Source organism: Liolophura sinensis, chromosome 1, assembly GCF_032854445.1.
Source record: "Liolophura sinensis isolate JHLJ2023 chromosome 1, CUHK_Ljap_v2, whole genome shotgun sequence".
Lineage (NCBI taxonomy): Eukaryota > Metazoa > Mollusca > Polyplacophora > Chitonida > Chitonidae > Liolophura > Liolophura sinensis.
Genome location: NC_088295.1, coordinates 39,258,435 through 39,282,578, shown reverse-complemented (window position 1 = coordinate 39,282,578; position 24,144 = coordinate 39,258,435). Strand labels below are relative to the sequence as shown.

Here is a 24,144-nt window from a genome sequence, read left to right as displayed (position 1 = left end):
TTTAAAATGCTTCACCTAAGAGTTTAATTGATTGTAGGAGAATAATTCAACGTTTCATGTAATAAATACACAGACCAAAAGATAAAATGGTTAAAGCGCTTGTCTTTCACCGACTAGTTTGCAGAAAGGGCATAAAAGGGTGGTGGTTTACTCCAGTGATTCCTAGTTTCCTAACTTAAAAATGAACGCCATCAATGTCATATATTATGTGAAGTGTTTTGGAGTTTACTGTGGCGGTTGACCTGCTTCAGATTTAATAGGCAAGAGCGGGAGCCAGGAAAGTACATTTGTAAGTCATTTGTACAATATGTAATACTCCCTTGGAAATCATGGATTACTCCAGGGGTGCATTCCATTCGTTCCCTGGAGGAAGTTGTTTTATTGCCCTCAGGAGTGGACTATTGGCAATGTTGACTCCACAGAGTCTGGTGCCGTTGGAATTGGTGGCCTCTGTGGCATCTTCACTCTCACGACTTCATGCAACATCCAGAACATTGCCACAATGTGTCCTCTGCTGGCCACTGAATCTGCAACCACCGTCTGCAACATCGACGAATGAAAAACATTCTCCGGTTTCCTCCATCCATAATATACTGGCCACTGTCTTATTAGTAAAACATTCTTCGGTATGACGTTAATCAATGAATGGGATACAGCCATTGAAATAGTTCTGTGTTTCATCTCTGTGCAGAAGCCCTCCTCTAATCACAGCATGGGTTCAGCTCAGATAGTCCACCCTCTTGTGGTAGGTGAATCACTTTTCCCCTTCTCAGGTGTATATTTGTTGTGTATTTGGTCTGTCAGAAAACTTGTTTTCGTAACGTTTAAGAAGGAAACTCTTTTGGGATGTTCAAATAAAAACTTTATATAGTTAACTTTTCACAAACATGCAATTGATGTAGTACGTGTATACATTTTCAGCATTATGTTTAAGTAAATAGTCTTTAAACTGGAGGTGCTTCACTATTAGGTGCATCCTGGGATGAATATAATAGATATGCTCTGATGCCTATCCCCTGTTATATCGTACCAGTTGCATCTAATTGGTTAAAAAGTGCAAGAAAGGTACATGTTTCCTATAAAGACATTATTAGGGAAAAAGGTAACTTGCAGATTCGTGTTATATTTTGTTATTATTTTTATTAGTGCATTGGAAATTCTTGTCCCTGGATTTAACTTGCAAATGATCACTGCATTATTTACAGTGTACCTTTGTACAATTTGCAGGCTTGCCTTGGAAAAGCTTTGTCCAAAACACCCACAGAAGAAAGTTCAAAGTTCAGACAGTTCATCTTGTCCTTGGTTGTAGAGAACTTTCTGAAGGTGACCTCTATGACCCTGCCACCCAATGCTGTCATGGTAACTCTTCAGAATTTTACAAATATTTATAGAAGTCAGATAAATATGTGAAAAATGTACGCCTTTTTTTCAGCTTTATATTTTTGAGATTTTCCTGTATGTTACCCAGACAGTAAAAAACTTTGTTTAATTGTTTTAGTCACCCTTTTGTCTAAGATCACTTCTTCTCTGAATGATTTGTTGTATAAATGCTAAACCTAATCAATCCAAAATGTCCAACCAGAAATGATTTTGTTGTGCAAAATGACAAATGACTTTTGTCCATGTCTCATTTTCTCATTTTTATTGATTCTGATAGTTCTTTTTGTTCTAGAAAGGTGTTAGGGTTTTTCTTTTGTAAAGTAGGATAATATTCTACTGGAAAATAAAGTTTTCACAACAAAGGTAACATTTTATGACATTTATTTGCCTCTAAAGAAGTCTGTTTTTAGTCGAAATTTAAAGTCATTTAGATGTTCAAACTGTTAGGTATTTTGGTGATTACTACACCTAAAATTTGGGATTTCAAATGATACATGTTGAGATTCTAATTGATTCAATGACATCCACGTTGAGAGGTTATATGAAGAGTTTTTTTGTGTATGCGTTTCTGATAAATTTGTTATCGATAAAACTATAGTGTTTGGTGTGGAAACCGTCATTTTTAGGCCTTGATGTGCTTTTGAAAGTGCAATTTTACATATCAAACTTGGAGTGAAACACATTAATTAAAGCACAAAACTGAATTAATTTTTGAGTGAGTGAGTGCTTGGGGGTTAACGTCGCACTTAACAATTTGTCAGCCACATGATGATGAAGGAGTCCTTAGACTGCATGTAGTGTGCCCCCTTGTTGCAGGATAGATTTCCACCACTCTTTTTATTTAGTGCTACTTCACTGAGACAACTTACCAAAGGCAAATAAGCTGCCCCACCTGAGCCATTATACTGATACGGGTCAACCAGTCGTTGCACATCCCCCGCAATGCAATTAATTTTTGTTTCAGGGTCTTTCCTATATCACAGAAGTTTTCAAGAGGACAATGTCTGTGGATGAGATCACAAGGTGGGAATCATTTGTCTTTGCACTACAGTTATTTGTTCAACAACAGAATACTTAAGGTTTCTAAAACAAAGAAGTTGAGACCTCAGTGGCAGGATGGTGTGACAGTGTGATTACTGAGAGTTAGTCCAGCACATTGTGGTTTCCTTTGTGGTTGTAGGTGGGAGGGTCTCCAGCAAACTGCGGACAAATCTAGGTTTATAATGATCATAATGCTGGTAGCCGTTATACAAGTGAAATATTTTTGAGAACAGCTTAAAATACTGATGAAATGAATTAATTAAATAAAAAGAAAGAAGTAACACATAAGTAGCAATCAATTCTCTCTGATTGTTTTTGTTACGTGAACTTCCTCAGCTGAATAGTCTGTGGTAACAGACTTAGCACAACTTATTTGGGGAAGGAACTATGTTTTCCTGGGGTTTTATCCATAAACCTGACAACTGTCATGTACATGATCTGTTTGTGTTAATCCACTGAATAGTTTCGGCTGAGAGATAAGCTAAGTAAGCATAACTCTGGAGGAATAAATTTCATTATTAAATTATTTGATTGGTGTTTTACACTGTACTGATATACGACAGTGGCCAGCATAATGGTGGGAGGAAACCAGGCAGTGCCTTGGGGAAACCTGTGACCATCCTCAGGTTGCCGACAGACCTTCCAGCATACAGCTGGAGAGGAAGCCAGCATGAGCTGGACTTGTACCGTGTCAGTATGCTGCGCTGGTACATCAGCCAAACACTCAGCCAGAGGCCACTGAAATAAATTTTAATATTCTTAATATTTCAACAGTTAAATCTTCATCAGGAGAAACATTTCTTCTCATGACTAAAGCCCAAAATTGAAATCATGAAAATGCATTTCATTGGTGTCAGTTTTCTTATCTGTGTATTCTTAAGTATTTTTATTGTGCGTGCAATATATATATATATATGTAGATATACGTGAGGTTGACCTGTCCATATATTGAGGTGTATGTATTGTTGTGGAGACACTGTGAGCCTGCTGCAGGTGTACTAAAGATCAGTCTAGTATAAAAATCTGAGAGCACTGATCTGACTGTATATTGAGATGTATGTGTTGTTGTAGAGACACTGTGGGCCTGCTACTGGAGATCAGTCTGGTATAAATATCTGACTATATTGAGGTGTATGTGTTGTTGTAGAGACACTGTGGGCCTGCTAGAGGTGCTACTGGAGATCAGTCTAGTATAAATATCTGACTGTATATTGAGTTGTATGTCTCGTTGTAGAGACACTGTGGGCCTGCTAGAGGTGCTACTGGAGATCAGTCTAGTATAATATCTGACTACATATTGAGTTGTATGTGTTGTTGTAGAGACACTGTGGGCCTGCTAGAGGTGCTACTGGAGATGAGTCTAGTATAAATATCTGACTGCATATTGAGTTGTATGTGTTGTTGTAGAGACACTGTTGGCCTGCTAGAGGTGCTACTGGAGATCAGTCTAGTATAAATATGTGACTGTATATTGAGTTGTATGTCTTGTTGTAGAGACACTGTGGGCCTGCTAGAGGTGCTATTGGAGATGAGTCTAGTATAAATATCTGACTATATTGAGGTGTATGTGTTGTTTTAGAGACACTGTGGGCCTGCTAGAGGTGCTACTGGAGATGAGTCTAGTATAAATATCTGACTGTATATTGAGGTGTATGTGTTGTTGTAGAGACACTGTGGGCCTGCTAGAGGTGCTACTGGAGATCAGTCTAGTATAAATATGTGACTGTATATTGAGTTGTATGTCTTGTTGTAGAGACACTGTGGGCCTGCTAGAGGTGCTATTGGAGATGAGTCTAGTATAAATATCTGGCTATATTGAGGTGTATGTGTTGTTATAGAGACACTGTGAGCCTGCTAGAGGTGCTACTGGAGATCAGTCTAGTATAAATATCTGACTGTATATTGAGTTGTATGTGTTGTTGTAGAGACACTGTGGGCCTGCTAGAAGTGCTACTGGAGATCAGTCTAGAATAATATCTGACTACATATTGAGGTGTATGTGTTGTTGTAGAGACACTGTGGGCCTGCTAGAAGTGCTACTGGAAGTCAGTCTAGTATAAATATCTGACTACATATTGAGTTGTATGTGTTGTTGTAGAGACACTGTGGGCCTGCTAGAGGTGCTACTGGAGATGAGTCTAGTATAAATATCTGACTGTATATTGAGGTGTATGTGTTGTTGTAGAGACACTGTGGGCCTGCTAGAAGTGCTACTGGAGATCAGTCTAGAATAATATCTGACTGCATATTGAGGTGTATGTGTTGTTGTAGAGACACTGTGGGCCTGCTAGAAGTGCTACTGGAGGTCAGTCTAGTATAAATATCTGACTACATATTGAGTTGTATGTGTTGTTGTAGAGACACTGTGGGCCTGCTAGAGGTGCTACTGGAGATCAGTCTAGTATAAATATGTGACTGTATATTGAGGTGTATGTGTTGTTGTAGAGACACTGTGGGCCTGCTAGAGGTGCTACTGGAGATCAGTCTAGTATAATATCTGACTACATATTGAGTTGTATGTGTTGTTGTAGAGACACTGTGGGCCTGCTAGAGGTGCTACTGGAGATGAGTCTAGTATAAATATCTGACTGTATATTGAGGTGTATGTGTTGTTGTAGAGACACTGTGGGCCTGCTAGAGGTGCTACTGGAGATCAGTCTAGTATAATATCTGACTGTATATTGAGGGGTATGTATTGTTGTAGAGACACTGTGGGCCTGCTAGAGGTGCTACTGGAGATGAGTCTAGTATAAATATCTGACTGTATATTGAGGTGTATGTGTTGTTGTAGAGACACTGTGGGCCTGCTAGAGGTGCTACTGGAGATTAGTCTAGTTGCAGACAACTCACCACTCAGAGATCATGTCAATGCCTTACTACAGGTCCTGTTTGAGGCTTGTGCTAAGAGGAGTGATACACAACTAACGTAAGTCATGTCCCAGGGACACTTTGATCAGCAGTCATGTCAGTAGACATTGTCTGGTATACTTTTGATCTGAACACTACCATTTGCTGTTTTTTAATGCCTTAGTGTATATTCTGACTGGAATGTCACACAAAATAAAATATGTCAGTATAAAATGTAACAAAACAACTTTGTGGTAGCTATGTATGTTTTCTGCATCTTTTTGCAAGTTATTGATATTAAACACTATACTGCATGTACTTAAAATAGAAGAACATCACAAAAAAAAATATCGTTGACATGTTAATAAATCAGCTAATCTGGTGTTCATAATTAATTTTTCTGCTTTGGTTTTCAGTTTGTCATTGGTGGGTCCTCTCCAGAGGTTTGCGGAGAAGTATGTGAGGCTGAACGCACCAGGTGTCCTGGGAGGGTCACTGGAGAGGGTGGCTGTACTGTATCCTGATCTCCTTATACAGCTCCTGCCCTCACTTACTGACACTCTGCTGGCCATAGAGAGGAAGAGGGGGGTGGGCAGAGACAAACAACTCAGGTGAAACAACAGTATTGTATAAATTTGGCATGTGACGTTTCAGTACCAGTAGGCAACTGTTTGGCTGGCAACAAATCATTACAGAGACTGGAGTCAAAATGTGATCCTAAGAACGCCAGACAAACACCTTTGTGTTTTGAACAATTTGTACATCGTCCATATTTGTACAGTTGGCTATAAACTTTGATTTATTATAACCTGGTCAGTATAATAGAATGGTGTATCACAGATATATTCCACTGTGGAGTAATTCCAAGACCTGAAATGTGATTATGTTTATCTTGTTTGTAAAAGGCATGTGTATGGGTTGGTGGAAATCACCCTGATGTTACATGTATGCTCAATTATTTTTTGGATGCAGACAAAGATGTGAAGAATAAGACCTGTACATGTTTTACAGCAAGTAAAGTTAAAACACAACTCTTGCAACTCTTCAACTCTTGCAACAGTAATTCATATATTCAATACTCGGTCTTCTTAAAGCTAAAGACCTCTGAAATCGTAGTAGGCATCACTAAATAAACCATTTAAAACTATGCATAAATATACTTTCATTTATTTTTTAGATTTTTGTGAAGAGAGTCAAAGGAGTTCAAACATTTGAATTCTTTGGTGGGATTATACTATGGACCATAATATCAGAATTTAGGAACTGTGTGTCACAGGAAGTGTTTCCAACTCTAATCACAACACTGAGTGTTGGAATAATTCTTTTTACCTATGAGTAAAAAGATTACTGAAATAATGTTCCCAAAAATTCCTCACCAAAAAAATGGTGAACATCAGGAAAAAAGGTGATGTGATGTCTGTCAATATGGCTCATGAAATCCACCACAGTATTCAAATATTTGAATGCCTTTCAACACTCTTTAAAAAATCAGAAAAAATAACTGAAATAAGTATTTTTACTGATATAATATTTTAGCTTTCTTTTACTTTAACCCGTTTTTACAGGTCATCCTATGTAAAACTGTTGAAAATCCTGGGAGAGAGGGGAATGGAAGAGATGCAGAAAATGGAAATGTCGAATGCTGACTGAGAAGATTGGGCACAGAAAACTATTGTTGAAAAATCTGAGAAAATAAGACTGCGATAAAATGTTGTTGCAGGTCAGCATGTGGAAGTCGGAATACAACAAACTACATCATATCAAATAGAGCTATTTGTTGAACAACAGTATTCCTGCTGGCTAATTTTAAACCATCAAGTAAAACTCTCATCTTTGCAAAGTTATCAGAGAAATGCCCTGTACATGTACATTATTGTATATTATTATCATCATGTATAAACAAACATTTTTATAAATATATACATTTATATGCATCTGATATTTGTTGTTTTTTAGGTTTGGGTCTAAAACATATATTATTTTTGAAGTATATAAGAATATCAGGCAGTGTGAATGGACTATCTGCTTATGCAGATATTTTTTTGCAAATTTAGAAAAAAAGATAACTAAACTGTGAAATAAGTAATATGTAATGGCAGAAAATGGACTGAAAGATAAGCACAAGTGCAGTATACAGCATGGTGCTATAATGCAGTATAATGCATTATTATACATTTTTATACTGCCTAATGCTTTTGCTGCGAGTTTGAGTCCAGCTCACACTGGCTTCCTTTCTGGTCGTATTGGCCAGTATCCAGTTCCTGCAGATGGTTGTGAATTTCACCCTGAAGCTTTGTCCAGTTTCCTCGTATCCATGAGTGCTGCGTAAAACACCTAATAAATATGTAAATAATAAATAAATGAAGTACATACAATGATAGATTATTTGTTTGCATATAACTTTATTTCCTTTAAAACCATTATGTTCACTTTAGAGCTCCTTTCTATTCATCCTTTAATGCTGTTATACTCAGGGGTCCTGCACAGTCACCCTTAAACTTTATAATGACCAATCAGTACGTTACATGATGCTCAGCAGCATTGCAGGTGGTTGAAAAACAATAAGAAAATATGTGTAACATGGTATAAACTTATTTAGTGATTCATTTTCTAGATCAAGAATTGAACTCTTTCTCTTATGCCACATTGGAGAGATGGCTTCGATGGAGGAAGAATTGCTATTTCATTTCACTGATGTACGTTGTATTTTTCCATCATCACTCCATAATAGGTGCCAGTGCTAGGGATGCTAAAGCCCTCCTGAAATTAAAGTGGGGAGGATACTACTTCTGCTGCATCAGCCCTGCCCCAAATTTTATAACATTTTGCTGCTCCTGCAATATTCACACATAATGTGAATTCTGTAGATTTCGAGCCTATTAAAGGTGAGTAAATAAATACTCCCTACTCTCCCTATCTGAAAAAATCTAAACTAATTCTGTAACTGACAACATATTGGGGGTTTTGAGTGTAGAGCACAATCTTTGGAATCTAAAATTTCTCCCATAAAATTTCTAACCTTGCATGGCAGGGATTTCATTGCCAACTCCAACTTGGACAAACACAACAGTTGCAACTGTAAGGCTACATTTTACGTTATTGTGAAATAGATCTGGTGTTTTTCTGCAGATTTCCCTTTATACATTTTTTAAAATAGAAAAATGTGCTTAATTTAGTATAGAAGTGCTAAAATTTACAAAACTATGATAATGTGCAGAATCGTGCTCTTTTTTCATTCCAGCGACTGTATTCCCATTAACTGCATTTGGTTCTTGGATGGAGCATATAATGTAATGGGTGTAAAGTGCTAGACGCAAACGCGAATACCACGTGATCTCATTAGTATTCATGGATCTCCGGAAACCCTGCGCTTCCAACCTAGTTCTGATATAGTATTTTAAAATTTTCTGAGCAAATGTGGCACTGTTGTTTATAAGAAATAATAATCTGAAAATATTTAACGGAAACATTTCCAAATTCAAGTGACGGCTGTTAAATCTCGGTGTGGTCACGTGATTGACAACATGTAAACATCACCAAGGCGGAAGGCAGTGCGCGAAGGCCAGATTCAGGGATGTGCCGGCAACTTCTTTACAAATTCTGACCAGTTTGACGAATTCTGTCTTTACTTCAAGGATTAAAATATGGACAGAGGTAATATATCCTAAGTAGTTATTCTGTGATGTATCACAAATGTAGGTCGCAAAGGTTTTCACTGGATTCATGATGATACAACAACAACATCAGCATGCTTTATGAGATAGGAAAGTTCAGGCCAACTCCCAAGTCGTCTCTAATTTAGTGCAATGATTTCTCTTTCAATTTAGACGTACGCTTACCACACAAAACATATTTTTGGTCAAATTTTTAATTAAAATCGTGTTCTGAGCCTATGAGTTGTGATCGGGTACCACTGACAAGTGACAACTGACATGTACAGTTACAGGTAGGGGCCTACTATACATGTAGCCGACATGCAGTGTAAAGTAATTTAAAGGGAGTAGATTGTTCAGGAATGGTCTTAAACGCCAAAAAGTGTATGTATTTACAGTAGATTGCTGTTCACTTTTTCAGTATCATTTTTAAAATTCTGACCTTCATCTTCTTCTACACCATCTCTGCATCTCAAAAAATCTTTACAGGGTTGAATTCAGAAGATTGAAGTTGTGCTTACAGATGGCAGGGGAAATGCTTTAGTTTTCTGGAGAATTTCAATGCCAGAACACATGTTCATGTGTTCATGTGACACCTCGAAATGGCTTTCATTACCACCTAAGTTCTGGCAGTCAGTGTGACCGCGATGTAGCAAGTTGATTAGTTTTATCAGTTAGGACAGAATTAACTAAGAGGATAGTATTTGAGATTCCACCAGAAACTGATATAGAAATGAAGTGAGTCAGACATGTCATGAGTGGGATGGAGATGAGAGATTGAAATCTGCACCATATTTTTTGAGTGGCAGAGACGGACTCCTTGTTATGATGGATTTTGTGAATGTAACTGTTAACTGTAGGACCTTTGTTCGTTCAGAAGATTACTAACACTGCCTCACTGTGACTGTCAGACCCTTGATCAATGAGGATCCCAGTTAGAATCAAGTTCTCGAAGCTTCAGCTGCAGCGTTAAATCAAAGAGAGAGGGATGCTTGACATGGTTTCAAGAATAAGGTGGTTTGCTACATGTAGTATCTACAAGACATATGATTGGGGTACAGGTTCAATCTCGGCCTTTGAAAGGGAATTTGTAGATTTCATAAGGAGCTCCTAGGAGTTGACAGTGTTCACAATGTGCTGTTCTCAATGTGACATTGTTCACTTTATGATGCGATTGTCCATAATCTGATTTTCTTCATCCAGAGAACTGACTCACTGCAATTTTGGTGAATTTTTGAGTATTCTTCAATCTTGAGTTTCTTTCTACTAGGTAATCATATTTGTATCATGTCCTTTGTCATTCATGTTGCTATTGTAGCCAATCTGGAGGCGTTGACGGAGGAAGGGGAGGAGGAAGAGGAAGGATGGGAGGATCAGAGTAACTTTGGCCGGCTGGCCCCGAGCTACATGGATGATGATGATGAGAGCAGCCAGGAGGAAGGCCAAGACTCGGTGAGATACGTCACTACCATGGTGGTGATAATTCCTGCACAAGCCAGAATGTAGCAAGGCTCAAAATTTACACTGACCCTCTGGCCTGAAGCCAACTGAATGTTGGTGAGGGCCAGTACTAGCAGTCCTGCTCTGCAGATACCTTAATTCCTCAACCTTTTCACATATGAAAAAGCAACTTTCTGTGCAGTATATGCACATTTATAATTTGTTTTTGGAGACAAAGCTACATTTGTTGGATTGGCCAGTTTCACTGCTTCACTAAAATATCAGTCTGGACTACCTTGCAAACATGCGAAAAGGTTGAAGAATGACAGAATCACACATTGCTATTTTACTCAGGTTATGTTAACAGTTAATCATGCAAGGAGTATGGTACAGTGCTTTAGGTGTGCAGTTATATTGAATGCTTAATGAATACAGATCGTTGGGGTGTCATTTTTACTAGAAAGAATAGTGCTTAGATAAAGGCTGTTATTTGTTGCTTACTTGCATGCAGGTGTTTGACTATAAAGGATCATCATTTTACCATCATTTTTCATGTTGCTTAGCAGACTGATGATGATGACGATGACATGGATGCCAGAGAGCCTAACAAGTTTGATAACTTATGTGATGGAGTGATCAGTTCCATGGGACTGGTTCAGGCAGCTCTGAAAGAGGTACAGTAGACAAATTACACAGAACAAACACCATTAAAACTTTCTTGCATGTATTTCCAAAATGAATTTTCTCTCTTAAAGTATGTGTCATTTTGGTATATTTAAATCAGACCACTGTATTTTACCAGAAGGTTGGTATGTCGAAATGCACCTTCAGAGGCACATAAAGTCCTTAAAGTGACACTTTTGATGACAACACTTCTGTATTTCTGATTAATGAATCAGACTACACAAAAACTGTTAACTGGCATCGTAAGGTGAATCAGTCAGAAAAATGCTAAAATTTAGGTGAAATACTGTAACTACATGGTACAATGCACAGGACATTATCATGTCTGTGCAACTGATTATAGCAGGGCCTGATTGGAATAAGCAGAAAGTCCTGTACATCGTGCAATCCATAGGGCATTATCATGTCTGTGAAACTGATTACAGCAGGGCATGATTGGAATAAGCAGAGGAAGTCCTGTACATCGTGCAATGCATAGGGCATTATCATGTCTGTGAAACTGATTACAGCAGGGCCTGATTGGAATAAGCAGAGAAAGCCCTGTAACTTTGAGGTTAATTTTTGTGACCCAATGTGGTGTTCATAATCAAGCTGACCAAACAGTGATGTAGCATGTGTTATAATGATCTACAGATGTTGGAGTTTAAGGATGAAGTGCTGCGTCATGCCCTACCCCCGAGCGTCCTGGTCAGACTGGCCCTAGTCACCAGTAGAGTCTACAGAAGGTGAGGTGTTTGCTACTCTGGTACAGCAGTTTTGTACTCATCTGTTAATATCAGTGTTTTACACACGTTCTCATGTGTGTAAAAATAATCAAATACATGTCGGTAAAAAACAGATGAAATGATATGTTTCTTTTGGTTTCTTCCTGAAGTTGATTATCTTTTTATGAACTCATTCAGATTTACATTTTACAGTTTAGCTCTCCCCCACCACCACTCCCCAGTTTAAAACATAGTAACGATTGCCCTTTGATTGTATTCATATGAAGGTATGCAAAAACTGGATATAATCAGAAATCATGTGGAATTTCAGATTTGATAAAAACATGTACATGTTCGACTCCTGCTCATTCAGTGTTTAACTATGATAGCCCACCCATGGTGAAATGTATGTGGATGAGAAAAGCACATCGCATTAGCTGCTTAATACTGGTGTTTGTACTGTTTTCTGTCAGTGTGAGTGACCTGCAGATGCCGAGTAACGAGCTGATCCGCATGGTACGTGTGTACTCCACCCCCTGGGAAGAGAAGAGCACCGCCCTAAAGAAGCTCCACCAGGATTACGAGAGCAAACAGAGGCAGCTTAACATCGCCATCAAGCGTCTCCAGCTGGTTGATGCTCATGTAAGTACACGATAAGAAATTAATCAGACTTCATGGAAAAAAAAAATAAAATAAGATGAATGAATCGATCAGAATAAGGTGAAATGTGTGACTTGAAAAATGCGAAACTTCAGGTGAAGTACTATGTACAGATTGTGTGCTTTTCAGTCAAAGAGGATAGCCAGAGAAAAACGCTTGATGAACTGGGAAAAGCTCTTTTCAAAACTAACCAGTGCTAAAGGTCATGGACGAAGGTGGAAGTTCCTGATAGAGTCTATCAAAGAGAAGGCCAAATTAGGGTAGGTGTAATTTCTATTTGTGTCACATGTTGATCGCTAAAACCACATGAATAACCTGTACCATGCTTCCCTTATAGTCATCTAAAATTTCTCTGCTTAGAGTAACCAACTTTTCTGAACTGTCAAGCAAGAACATGCAATGTTCCAGTCATAAGCAGTATTGTCGCAAATAGGTCAGCCGGATGTCTCACACATTGGTTACAATGTTCAAACTTTTTGTGACACCGTGAGGTCACATTTGGTTTCACCAGGAATGGAATGAAAAGTAACGTCATATGAAGGGATGGTGGGACATCAGATGTGGTGGATCCATCCATTCAGGGCTAAGCTGTACTAGTCTATTGCTCAATCCTGCATTGGTGATGACAGTTAGTGATCAAACTAATAACATATCAAATCATATAAGACAAGAGAGCAATGATCAGTCTGGCTTGGGCTCAACTTACCATTGTGCCAGAAAACAGCAGTGCATGGAGTATAGTAATCTTTTTTATAGTCACCTGAAAAAATTCCTGACTTAAGCCGCAGCCAAACAAGGAGGAGGATTTTAACCTGCTACCTAATTAGCCAATGGAATGAGGAGAGGACAAAAGCTTTAGCCTCTTAAGCCAGCAAAGACCCCTCCATTCAATATTGACCAGTTATCATTCTTGATCAGAGTTCTAGAAAATCATCAAAAAATACCTTTTAGTTTAAGAATAAATGAGATTCATCATGTGGGTATGTTGATGTTGATACAGGTTGGAACATGTACATGAGTATGCCAGAGCCTTGGAGGAATCTTCTGATGAGGAGGAGGAAGAGCCTGTGTATGAAGGGGTGGAGAGTCGGTTGTCAGGGAAACAAGGGACTGAACCCTGTCTTGATGATCATGATACTGTGACAGAGGCTCCAACTGAGGTCTCAGCTACTCCAGCAGAGAGGGCAGATTCAGTAAGAGGAGGCATTTGTATTTTCTTTCTGTTTCTAGCTAACAAGAAAGTTATTTATTTGATGGCTGGTAATGCCATTTATATGGTTGTGGTCACCCAGGGTAATCCACTGACCTTGGGCATGTTTCTAACGCACGGATGCATGTATGCACATCACGTTGATGGAAGACAAGTGGTCTACATCAGCCATTCTTACCTAATTCCACCTGATCTTCCACTGCCTATTGTCACTAAAGCCCATGGGACAGTAAAAATATTTAGTATTGTTTGCAGGCAGAATATAGTCAATATTGTCAATGACTGGCTGGTGACTGTTAACTGAAATTGACGAAATATACTTTCGTGTTGAGTGCCTGCTTTTGGAGATTTTAACTTTGATTCTACTTACATGTAGGTTTCACAACTATGTATTTTAATCATTTTGTCACCTGTGGACTGATTTTCCCCATTTCAGGATGGGGACACGTCTAAAGACAAGGACACAACACTGGACGGAAGCGAGCCTGACAGCGAAGAGGGTGCTCAAAGTGAAGAACAGCACAGTGAGAAGGCGGGGCCTGACATCGCAATCACCATGACAGCAGACAGTGACCACTCATCTGATTATAGCAGATCAGGATCAGCCAAGGTGCGTATCACAGTATCACTTTGATTGAACAGCTTAAACCTTGACACAGTTCAACCTTCACTTACGTGCATAACATGAGAGTACTATGTGTATTTTGTTCCTTTTCACTAGCCCTGTTAAATTATGTACCTATATCATTATTTTTTAATGGTACAAATATTTTTGTTATGATTGTTTGTATCATTTTCTTTTCATAAACATTAAATATTTGTGAAGGTCGAAGTATTCATTTAATTTGGCTTTTCGAGTTGTATTTTATTCAAAACTTTAACGATAAAGAAAATGGAAAGAACACACAATCACTGTTTTGAACACTGAAGAACTGTTTTGTTTTGTCCTCTCTGCACAGCGTGTTAGATTTGAAGACACTGAATCACTACCTGTCCTGGAGAAGCCACCCATGTCAGACCAGACCACGTGGACACATGAACCAGAGTATGACAAAGGCCTGTACGTGAGAGTATACGCTCCTCAAGGGCTCAAGGAGGAACAGCTACGCTGTGTTATCTCGCTTGGTAAGCAGGTCCACAAGTCAGGAGTACTGGACCCAGAGGAGGAAGAGCAGGAGGCACAAGATGAGGTGAGCTCATGGACAGGTGTATCACTTCTGGAGTAGATGAAAATTTTGGGCTGACTTTGTGTCAGCACTGGGGCAAGGGTCCATTTCCCTTATAAGGATATAGATCACATAACCATGTGTATCAAAGGGAGCAGCTTTTCAGTGCTTATACTTGTATTATCATTAGCTAGTGTGAAGGCGTGGCATTGGGCAATCCATCCAATCTAGTTTTATCACCAAATCAACGTAAAAATTGCACTTAAAATTGCTCTTTCATATGCAGAAAGGTTGAGAAAATAAGATATAAGGACATGCTGTAGGGAAAATACTCACTGTCATAGCATTCTGCCTGCAAAGAGATGAAATATGATTGAGGTATAAAAGACTTATGTGAGATCTGCTTTAAAAAGCACTGAATGCTGCCGCTTACAAAGCATCAGGTACTTTGACTTGCATGGACTCTCCTCAGCATTTCTTTTTTCGCTTCCCCATCATTTGCTTGTTTTGTTTATTTAGTTTATTTTTGTTTATTTTCATTCAGCCAGAGGAACCAAAAGACAACAAAGATAGTTCAAAACCATCCACACCAGCCAAACCTAAGACTCCAACGAAGACGGACAAAGGTAAACATTGGTATAATAATTATAATATTTTTTGAACTAATATGTTTTCACTTTAAAAGCTTTAAAAAATACATATTTGCAAAAAACTTAAAAAGTTAGATGAGACAGAAGCTTTCAGAATGTTTCTCCCTCAGACTGCACACTGTGCACGAGTTATAAAATTTCCTAAATTGTTCAAGAATTATATAGAAAAAAAATAATGTAAAACATATGCTTGTGCATGGACTCTCAGGTCTATGTTCCTCCTGATTAGACTATCTGCAGTATCTGCAGTATTATGGGTAATTGTGTTTTCAGGAGATGAAGCATCCACAGATGTTGTTGAGGAAGTCAAAGTTGTCAAATAGTGAGTACAATGGAGTTTTGGAAATTCTAATTCTATTAGAAAAACTTATTGCTATAAACCAGAAAATATAAGTTAAACCGTTGTTGATTATCATTCTGTTTCTTTTTTTAATTGTTTACTTTCTCCATTATTTATTTATTTTTGACGTTTTTTTTGTTTTAGTTGTTATATTTATTTACTTTTATTTAGCAACTAACTTTTGTTAGTTTTTTTAATCTGATATAACCAAAAGTAACTTTCATAATTGTATTTTTGTCCAGTTTTGAGGAGTATACCTTTGAGCTTCCTGAAGAAATGCACTCAGAATCCAAAGCATCAGATGTTCAACAGCTTCGTGTGGCTGTTAATTATGGTCCTAACGAAGAAATGGTGGCCATGGCGACCATAAGCTATGATGAGATCAAGTCTATGGTAAGAGATGAAAGAATGTTTAAAGATAATTTATAGAATTTTTCACATCTGCAATTTGACAACTTTGTCTGTCACATAAATTTACTTGAAATTACCAAGAAACATAACACCAGTGGCCAAAAACCTCAAATGACCAACTGCCATACAAAAGCCTTGTAAGAATGTCCAACGTTAATCACAGTTGGGTCAGACCTAAGTTTACACAATTGGTAATCTTGATACGTTCTTACTTGACCCTTAGCATAATGAGATAGGCAAAGCACTTGAGACTGGAATGAATGAATGAATGAATGATTATGGCTTAACGCCACATTGGCAATATCTCCGCCATATCGTGGCGAGAACAAGTTAAGAACATGAGGCAGTCTAAAGACTGGATGGGGTGTTTTTGTTATGTCCAGTGTCACTGGCATGGCATTCTTGTGAGGAAAATTATAAATGTTTTAACACTGAAACTGGTCTGGTACAGGGAAACCTCTTTATGATCGAACTAAAATAATACAGAACACAACCATATGTAAAACATGTTTCTTTGTAATAATGTGGGAAATTCTGGATCAGCTGTGTAGCTGTTTTTTTTTTCGTCAGTTTCCTCCTGCCATGAATCCCGAGTGTGTTGGATGTCATGCCCAATACGGCATCAAACATATCTTGGTTGACTGTGTGAACTTTGCCCATGTTCGGGAGAGATTCATCGCTGGCGATGTTGTTACAAATTATTTGAAGGCCATTGGCCTTTATCACAAGATATAAATATTATTAATATGTAAATATTTATCGATAAAAAGCTATATGTACAGTTCTTGATATACTATTTTTTAAAAATGCAGGTTTTCGAGTTCTAACTATTTTTGGTTGTTGTTATCTGTTTTTAAACATGTCCAAACATTTATGTTTTATTTTTGATGTTCTTACCACCATATCGGAAACCTCAACCGCCTCGTGTTTTCACCTTGCTCTCGCCATGATATGGCTGAAATATTGCAGATGTGGCATTAAACCATAATCATTCATTCATTCGTTCCTGCCATGAAATTTACTGCTTTTTTGTACATAGAAAATATTTAGTGAAGCATTAACTACCAAATAAATAAAGAAAAAATAAACTCTATTTTTGTCTGCAGGAGCTCCCAACTATAGACCTACCTCCGCCAAAGGGTGATGAACCAAGGCTATTGGTAGACATGGAGGTGAGAAATACTGAGGATACATCATCAGAAACCCCTAACCCAGAGGACAGGATGAAGGATGTCTCTCCTACATTAGTGCCCCTGTTCTCACTGCGCTCAGGGAAGGGGCCCTGCGGACAAATGCCATTGGTTCTCTACTGGGGTCAGAGGCTAAAACCAAGGTCTTTCAACAAACAAACTGGTAATGTATCTCTTTTTTTTTCTAAAATTAGGTATTTAGTAGATTTCGGCTGGCAGAATTTTTTTTTATTCAGGTTATTGCCATGCCAGGTAATTGAAACTAGATATATGAGCAGACTATGTTGAAAGACCTGTTTGATGGGTAAATTATTTCAGTATATACATACCTATAAGTAAGCTATAAGCCCATGTAATTTTCCTGAACTAATCACCAGGCTGTACAGAGAGGATGAAATGTCATGTGAAATTCTATGTGATTGGCAGTATTAAAGCCACATGATTACATGATTATTGCAGTTCTTACAGCGGGGTGATTAGTTTGTTAAAAAGTTCAGGAAATTATAGGCGATTTACTGTTAATGCATTACAGAAAACATTTCAGTTCAGTGCTGAGTTTGTCACACATACTCGTTATTGTAAGACTGTCATTTGGACATGTGTTAATATCACATTACAGCTCAGTGTACATTTATGACATGTATGAGAATACATTAAATATTGTTCTTGCGACAGGCACTGTGGGTGTGAATGAGCTGGTGTATGATCTGACTGGAATAGACCTGGAGGTGACAACCAAGGAGAATCTCAACAAAGAATACCGAGACGAGGCTTTATCCGCTTTAGCTTTCACACCTGAACCTCATGAGGTAGGTCATTATTGAATATTTTGATCTGGACAAAGAGTACCAAGGCGTGACTATGTCTTCAATAGCCTTTACACCTGGACCTCATGAGGTAGGTTGTGAACAAAGAGTAAGATGAGGCTCTGTCTGCTATAGCCTTTACCCCTGAACCTCATGAGGTAGTTCGTTATTGAATTCTTTGATTTGAACAAAGAGTACAAAGGCGTGGCTATGTCTGATATAGCTTTTACACCTGAACCTCATGAGGTAGGTCGTTATTGAATTTTGGATCTGGACAAAGAGTACAAAGGCATGACTGTCTGCTATAGCCTTTACATCTGGACCTAATAAGGTAGGTAGGTTATGGGATCCTTTGATGTTAACAAAGGCTACACACGGGGCTCTGTCTACTATAGCTTTTACACCTAAACCACATGATGTAGGTCGATAACAGGTTCTTTGTTCTGAACAAAGAGTACAGAGACGAGACTGTGTCCAGCTGCTTTGCCTTTACACCCAAACCCCATGAGGATTATGAGATCCTTTGATCTGAAAGCTTGTGATGTAGGCTACAAAGATGACAAAAAAAAAATTTCCTCACATTGTAAAGTATATATATGTTGAATGTTGGCTTCGGGGTTGAAGTCTGGTTCTAATGTGTAGCAAAGGTGCTATTTCACTCAGATACTGAATATGGTTTGGTTAATGTCCAAAAAGTACCACTTCTTGACCACAATTTTAAACCTGTGCAGTGGCTTTTTGTGAACCACATAGCATGTTGCTTGTATATGTATATAGTAAGTAATTGTACAACACTATGCTGTATTGTTGTCCTTCAGGAGACAGTGACCAGAGAGGAGTACGATCGCATGATGGAACGGCACAAGCAAGAGCTCATTATGCTTCAGGATGAATACGAGTATGAACATTATTCTCGGCTAGAATTGTTCATCTGCCAAACAGTTGCCTTTTGTGAAATGTGTATGCAAAGCAAACATTTGACAACAAACCACTGGTACAACTGAAGTGTTTATCACTTAGTGCTGTGGAAGATTTAGAAAATATTACCTGATTCCTCAACCTTTTCGCATATGAAAGAACAAGTTTCAGTGCAATTTATGCACAATTATAATTTGATTTTGCAGACAAAACTGGTTGGATTGGCCAATTGAAGTTTTTCACGAAAAGTATATTTTTTTTGTCTACAATGAATAGTGCCCTCAGAGTATGCTTGAATAAACACCTTGCAAACATGTGATAAGGTTGAAGAATTACAGTATGCTACCATTTGTTTAGGGTTAAATGTTAGCTTCTCCTTAGATTTCCAAAGTGAAGTCCAGGTGAATAAACTGTATTTCAAGTTGTTTCTCCCTGCAGAAATAAGATGAAGAATGTGAGTAAACTAAATACATCATGTGTCATGTGATTCCATTAGATTTATTTATTTATTTATTTGATTGGTGTTTTACGCCGTACTCAAGAATATTTCACTTGTACGACGGCGACCGGCATTATGGTGGGCGGAAACCGGGCAGAGCCCGGGGAAAACCTACGACCATCCACAGGTTGCTGGCAGACCTTCTCACTTACGGCCGGAGAGGAAGACAGCTGATTCCATTAGAAACTGTTAGTCAAATGACCAGTCAATAACTTCAGGACCCGCCTCCAAGGACTGATGGACAACCTGAGGAACATGCCCACAATACAGCCACCAGCAAACACGCCTTATAAGGAGGGTCAGAGGTCACATTCTGCAGGAAGTCGAGGTCACCTAGAGAGACACTCTATCCATACCTCCCCCATAAACATGGACTACAAGCCTGAGGGTAACAGCCCCATCAAACAACCCAGGTAGGGCATTTATGCTTTAGCTTTTTCACTTGATTAATAAGCTAGCAGCCCCATCAAGTACATGACTTATCCAGCGTCTCCTATACATGGGAACAGTTATACTGGTTTGTAAGTTGTGGATGTTGATATGAAAGTATATCCAGGTAGGGCTTCCTATGTGACAATGTTCTTTCTGCCTGAAGCATCATTGACTGAATGGATGGGTTTACACGTGACATCTAATATGTGCAATGTTTTAGTTTTCTTCTTATTTACTCTCCATTGGTTGAATGGATGGGTTTACACGTGACATGTAATATGTGCAGTGTTTTAGTTTTCTTCTTTTTTTCTCTCCATTGGTTGAATGGATGGGTTTACACATGACATGTAATGTGTGCAGTGTTTTAGTTTTCTTCTTATTTACTCTCCATTGGTTGAATGGATGGGTTTATACGTGACATGTAATATGTGCAGTGTTTTAGTTTTCTTCTTATTTACTCTCCATTGGTTGAATGGATGGGTTTACACGTGACATGTAATATGTGCAGTGTTTTAGTTTTCTTCTTATTTACTCTCCATTGGTTGAATGGATGGGTTTACACGTGACATGTAATATGTGCAGTGTTTTAGTTTTCTTCTTATTTACTCTCCATTACAGGCCTCCGTCTCATTCAAAGCCAAAGAAGAATTTCAGAGTTGGTCGACCATTACCAAAATGGGGTAATGATTTGCCACAAGACGTAAGTTAGATGTTGTGTGGACAGTAAATGTGTTTATGTGGGATGCTGATCAAATTCATGTCAGAGGGAGAAAGATATTGCGTTTTCATGCTCTCCTGAGCCTGCATCTTGCATCTGTCACACAATTGTGTCTCCTAGCCCAATTTGAATGAAACTGCGTCAAGACTCATTAGGGATGCATCAATACCTGATCACATTTTAGTGGTCCAAACCAACCTGTGGTCTACTTTCTGAGGTCAGAATCTTAATCATTTTTTCCTAATAGTTTAACTGGCATATTGTCTTCAACATACATATTCAGACCCACTGTGAGATTCCCTTGGCACTGATAATATTTTGGTTGTCAGCACTAACATTTCACTTACTTTCTCAGATAAGTTCGTCCTAATCGGCTTCGATTATATATGTAATATTTAAAGCTTCTTCGCCCATTTTGATAGAAATTTCCTTTGCACTGTCAAGTTAAATTTTGACGATATAAGTAAACGGTTTGCAGTTCATCTGCTTTTGCATGTGAGAAGGTCTGCCATCAATCTGTCCTGCCTGGTTTCCTCCCACCTCATATAAGTGAAATATTTTTGAGTATGGCGTAAAACATTAATCAAATAGATAAGTAAATGAAAAAAATGGTGTCGCCAATAAAAAAATCTAACATTTGATCTAAGGTTCAGCAAGTAATTTACTAACAGAAATGTACCTCTGGCTGTTATAGTTTTTGTCAAGGCTACAGAAATACGAGTCCGAGACCCAGAAGCACAGGCAGGCCCTCAGTGACAAATTGTGGCAGGAGGTCAGCAAAGACATAGAGCAGAAACTGGCTGGTCAACATAAACTGAGTGAGAGACAAGCTCCCGATGCTCTGGAAGGTGGGTACATCAATAGGTTTTGCACTGATTTTGTCAAAGGTTAGTGTCCAACCTCTTGCTTGGTGGTAAGCTGTAAATATTAATTCATTGAATATTGAATGGATTATCAGTGCCCATTTGTGCTGAACATGTTATTATATGATTTTTAGAGAGAAAATCTAACAATTTTGGTTCTGACTATTACAGATGTGAGTTTACCAGCCCTCTTCATGCCATTCCGAACTGGTAATGTGTTCAACCCCAGAGCTCACCAGTACTTCCACCCTAAAGGTGAAAACGACTTTTTCTTAGGAATCCCCTTTTCAACTTATCTTTATCTGATTTTCAGTATAATATTTTATGATAGGTGTTCCGTTTTTACATATGATCATGCCAATGATGTTGTGTTTATCACCCTTACTGTCAATAAGGCTCATACACAAGGACAAATACTGTTCTCTATGTTGTGTATTCTTTATCCTGTCATTTTTGTGGATTGTGAACTGAAGAACCTTTTTGCATTGTTTCTAGTTTATTTCCTGGACTGACGATTATTGATAGTTTTCCAAAAATCTTCTTTTTCTAGGTTCCAGCCACATGCGTCTCACCCAGCCACCATCTGTGTTCCAGCTACCTCCACTGCCACAAAATGTATCCTTTCCAATTCCAAGTAAATAATATTTAGGGGCGACATTCATTTGAGTGAGTGAGTGCTTGGGGTTTAACTGTAGTTTATTTTGAAAGAATTTTGTCCACGAGCTGTAAATCTCCACTTGTATGGGGCAGACTTTTTATCTTAGAATGAAAGAAACTTTTGTATCACTGATTTGTTATTCTTTTTCCTTCACGACATAACAGAAACTTGCTGTGCTAAACTTGTTCAACCTGAGCAGTAACTTTCAGCAGCCGCCCAGCTGGTTGGTGGAGCGGTATATTGAGCAGCAGCAGCCTACCCCTCAGGGAGCCCCTCCCTCCACACCTGCCTTCTTGGGAGGCCAGACCTCGTCTTATACACCACCTTTCCCTACGATGGTAAGGGAGACAACTGGTGCTCGAGATCAGAGTCAGAGTTACCTCCCTGTCAGTGCAACCTCACACGGAGAATGTGAACGATGAGATGTATCATTCAACAGACTGGCGAACATCACTGTTCTGTGATGTGAAGAAAGATGCTTTGAATGCTGATTGAAACAGATTAGCTCAAAACCTTTCACAAACTTTAGATATCTCATTTCTCTCGTCTGTGAAAGTTCTAAGATGAAGGTATAAATCAGGTTCAGTCAGACTGAAGACTTACTGAATATTTGAAGGTCTTAGTCTTGCCTTCTTGTGGCAGATTACCTTCAATCTTGAGTTTTATTTGAACAGTTGTAAATGATGTCTGGGGATGTGGATTTCTATCGTCTCTTTACACTTTGATATGCGATTTATATGTATAAAAATTATTTTAATTGTGTGCAATATGTACATGTATTTTCCTACAAAGCTGGTATCTACAAGAAAGTTGAAGATTATCTTTATAATGCATTGTTTCTGTATGCGTGGAGATTTTTATGAGTGATGGAAACTACAAAAGATATCATCAGTATTTCATTGTAATTGGGCCAGATAATCAATGAATCAACATGAACATTTTATTCTACAATGGCTGTGCCTTTATTTAAGCAGGTCTGTGATTCTTGTTGTGAAGACAAGGTAAATCCCGTCCAATGAACTACCACGTCTGTATTTTATGAATATTGAACCATTTGTATATTTATTTACTCTTTTATAGTAGATTTTGTTACGATCTATTATAGCATCATTGCAGTACATGTATTATTGTATGTGTTGTCCGTATTTATGACAAATTATAGCATACAAGTACATTGTTACGAACTGTTGATAGACAGAGGCACTGGTGGTATGCATGTTAACATGTACTAGGATGTGTAATGAATACAGATCATTTTTACAGGTATTTAAACTAAGTTAAATGTTGAAAAATGTATGAAGCAATGTGCTTCTTAAGTGTTGTCATTTAAGGCATAAACTGAGAAGCATACATAAAGAAATGTCAAAACCAAGAGAAGAGATAAACTAGCCTTTGCAAACTGGCCTGGTCTCCTTATATGATTTCTGTGGAAAGTTTACTACTACCTAGCCCTCAACAAAAGAAAGTTTCAGGTTCAAATCCAGCTTTTGCTGTTTTTTTTTGTCGCCGATTTACTACAGGCAAAAATTAGTTATTAAGAGTTATTAGGAGCCTGCAGGCGAATGCCAAAGTTTTTCTCTGAGGTGTGGTGTTTTAAACGATGGAAACTAGACAGCCACTCTGCAGCAGGCCATGCTTATCCAAGGAAACCAATAGCATTACTTGATTGGAACATTTTGTTTTGTTATGTTTGGGACTTCATAGAACAGATCATGAGGCAGCCTTATAAAAAAACGTGGCAACCTGTGGACGGTCGTGTGGGCTCTGCCCGTTTTCCTCCCACCATAATGCTGGCCATCGTTGTATAAGTGAAAGTCTTGGGTACGTACAACACCAATCAAATAAAAAACGTGGCAATTTATTCCTATGCTACG

At 38.3% G+C, this 24,144-nt stretch overlaps 2 protein-coding genes across 3 annotated transcripts in view; both read left to right on the top strand.

Moving 5' to 3' along the window:
* The window catches only part of LOC135482168 (protein MMS22-like), a 34,382-nt gene extending 27,257 nt beyond the window's left edge, over positions 1-7,125 (top strand). Inside the window, exons 30-35 of the mRNA XM_064762030.1 lie at positions 1,228-1,359; positions 2,345-2,403; positions 4,260-4,281; positions 5,235-5,347; positions 5,685-5,879; positions 6,834-7,125. Of these exons, the coding sequence (XP_064618100.1) occupies positions 1,228-1,359; positions 2,345-2,403; positions 4,260-4,281; positions 5,235-5,347; positions 5,685-5,879; positions 6,834-6,918 (606 nt within the window). The 3' untranslated portion in view covers positions 6,919-7,125. The remainder of the gene's footprint in view (positions 1-1,227; positions 1,360-2,344; positions 2,404-4,259; positions 4,282-5,234; positions 5,348-5,684; positions 5,880-6,833) is intronic.
* Positions 7,126-8,708: 1,583 nt separating this feature from the next.
* Positions 8,709-23,910, top strand: LOC135481989 (uncharacterized). Of its 2 annotated transcripts, none has more exons than XM_064761796.1 (21): positions 8,709-8,922; positions 10,240-10,373; positions 10,928-11,035; positions 11,679-11,770; positions 12,223-12,391; positions 12,539-12,669; positions 13,410-13,602; positions 14,056-14,229; positions 14,579-14,809; positions 15,330-15,411; positions 15,709-15,757; positions 16,018-16,168; positions 17,293-17,539; positions 18,052-18,185; positions 19,001-19,080; positions 19,818-20,012; positions 20,650-20,731; positions 21,444-21,597; positions 21,784-21,867; positions 22,163-22,227; positions 22,435-23,910. In XM_064761796.1, the coding sequence occupies exons 1-21, from the start codon at positions 8,913-8,915 to the stop codon at positions 22,690-22,692; spliced, it is 2,823 nt and encodes a 940-aa protein (XP_064617866.1). In that variant the 5' UTR covers positions 8,709-8,912; the 3' UTR covers positions 22,693-23,910. The 2 variants fall into 2 exon arrangements, with proteins under 2 accessions (XP_064617866.1, XP_064617865.1); XM_064761795.1 differs by having other exon boundaries at positions 10,925-11,035.
* Positions 23,911-24,144: the final 234 nt, after the last annotated feature.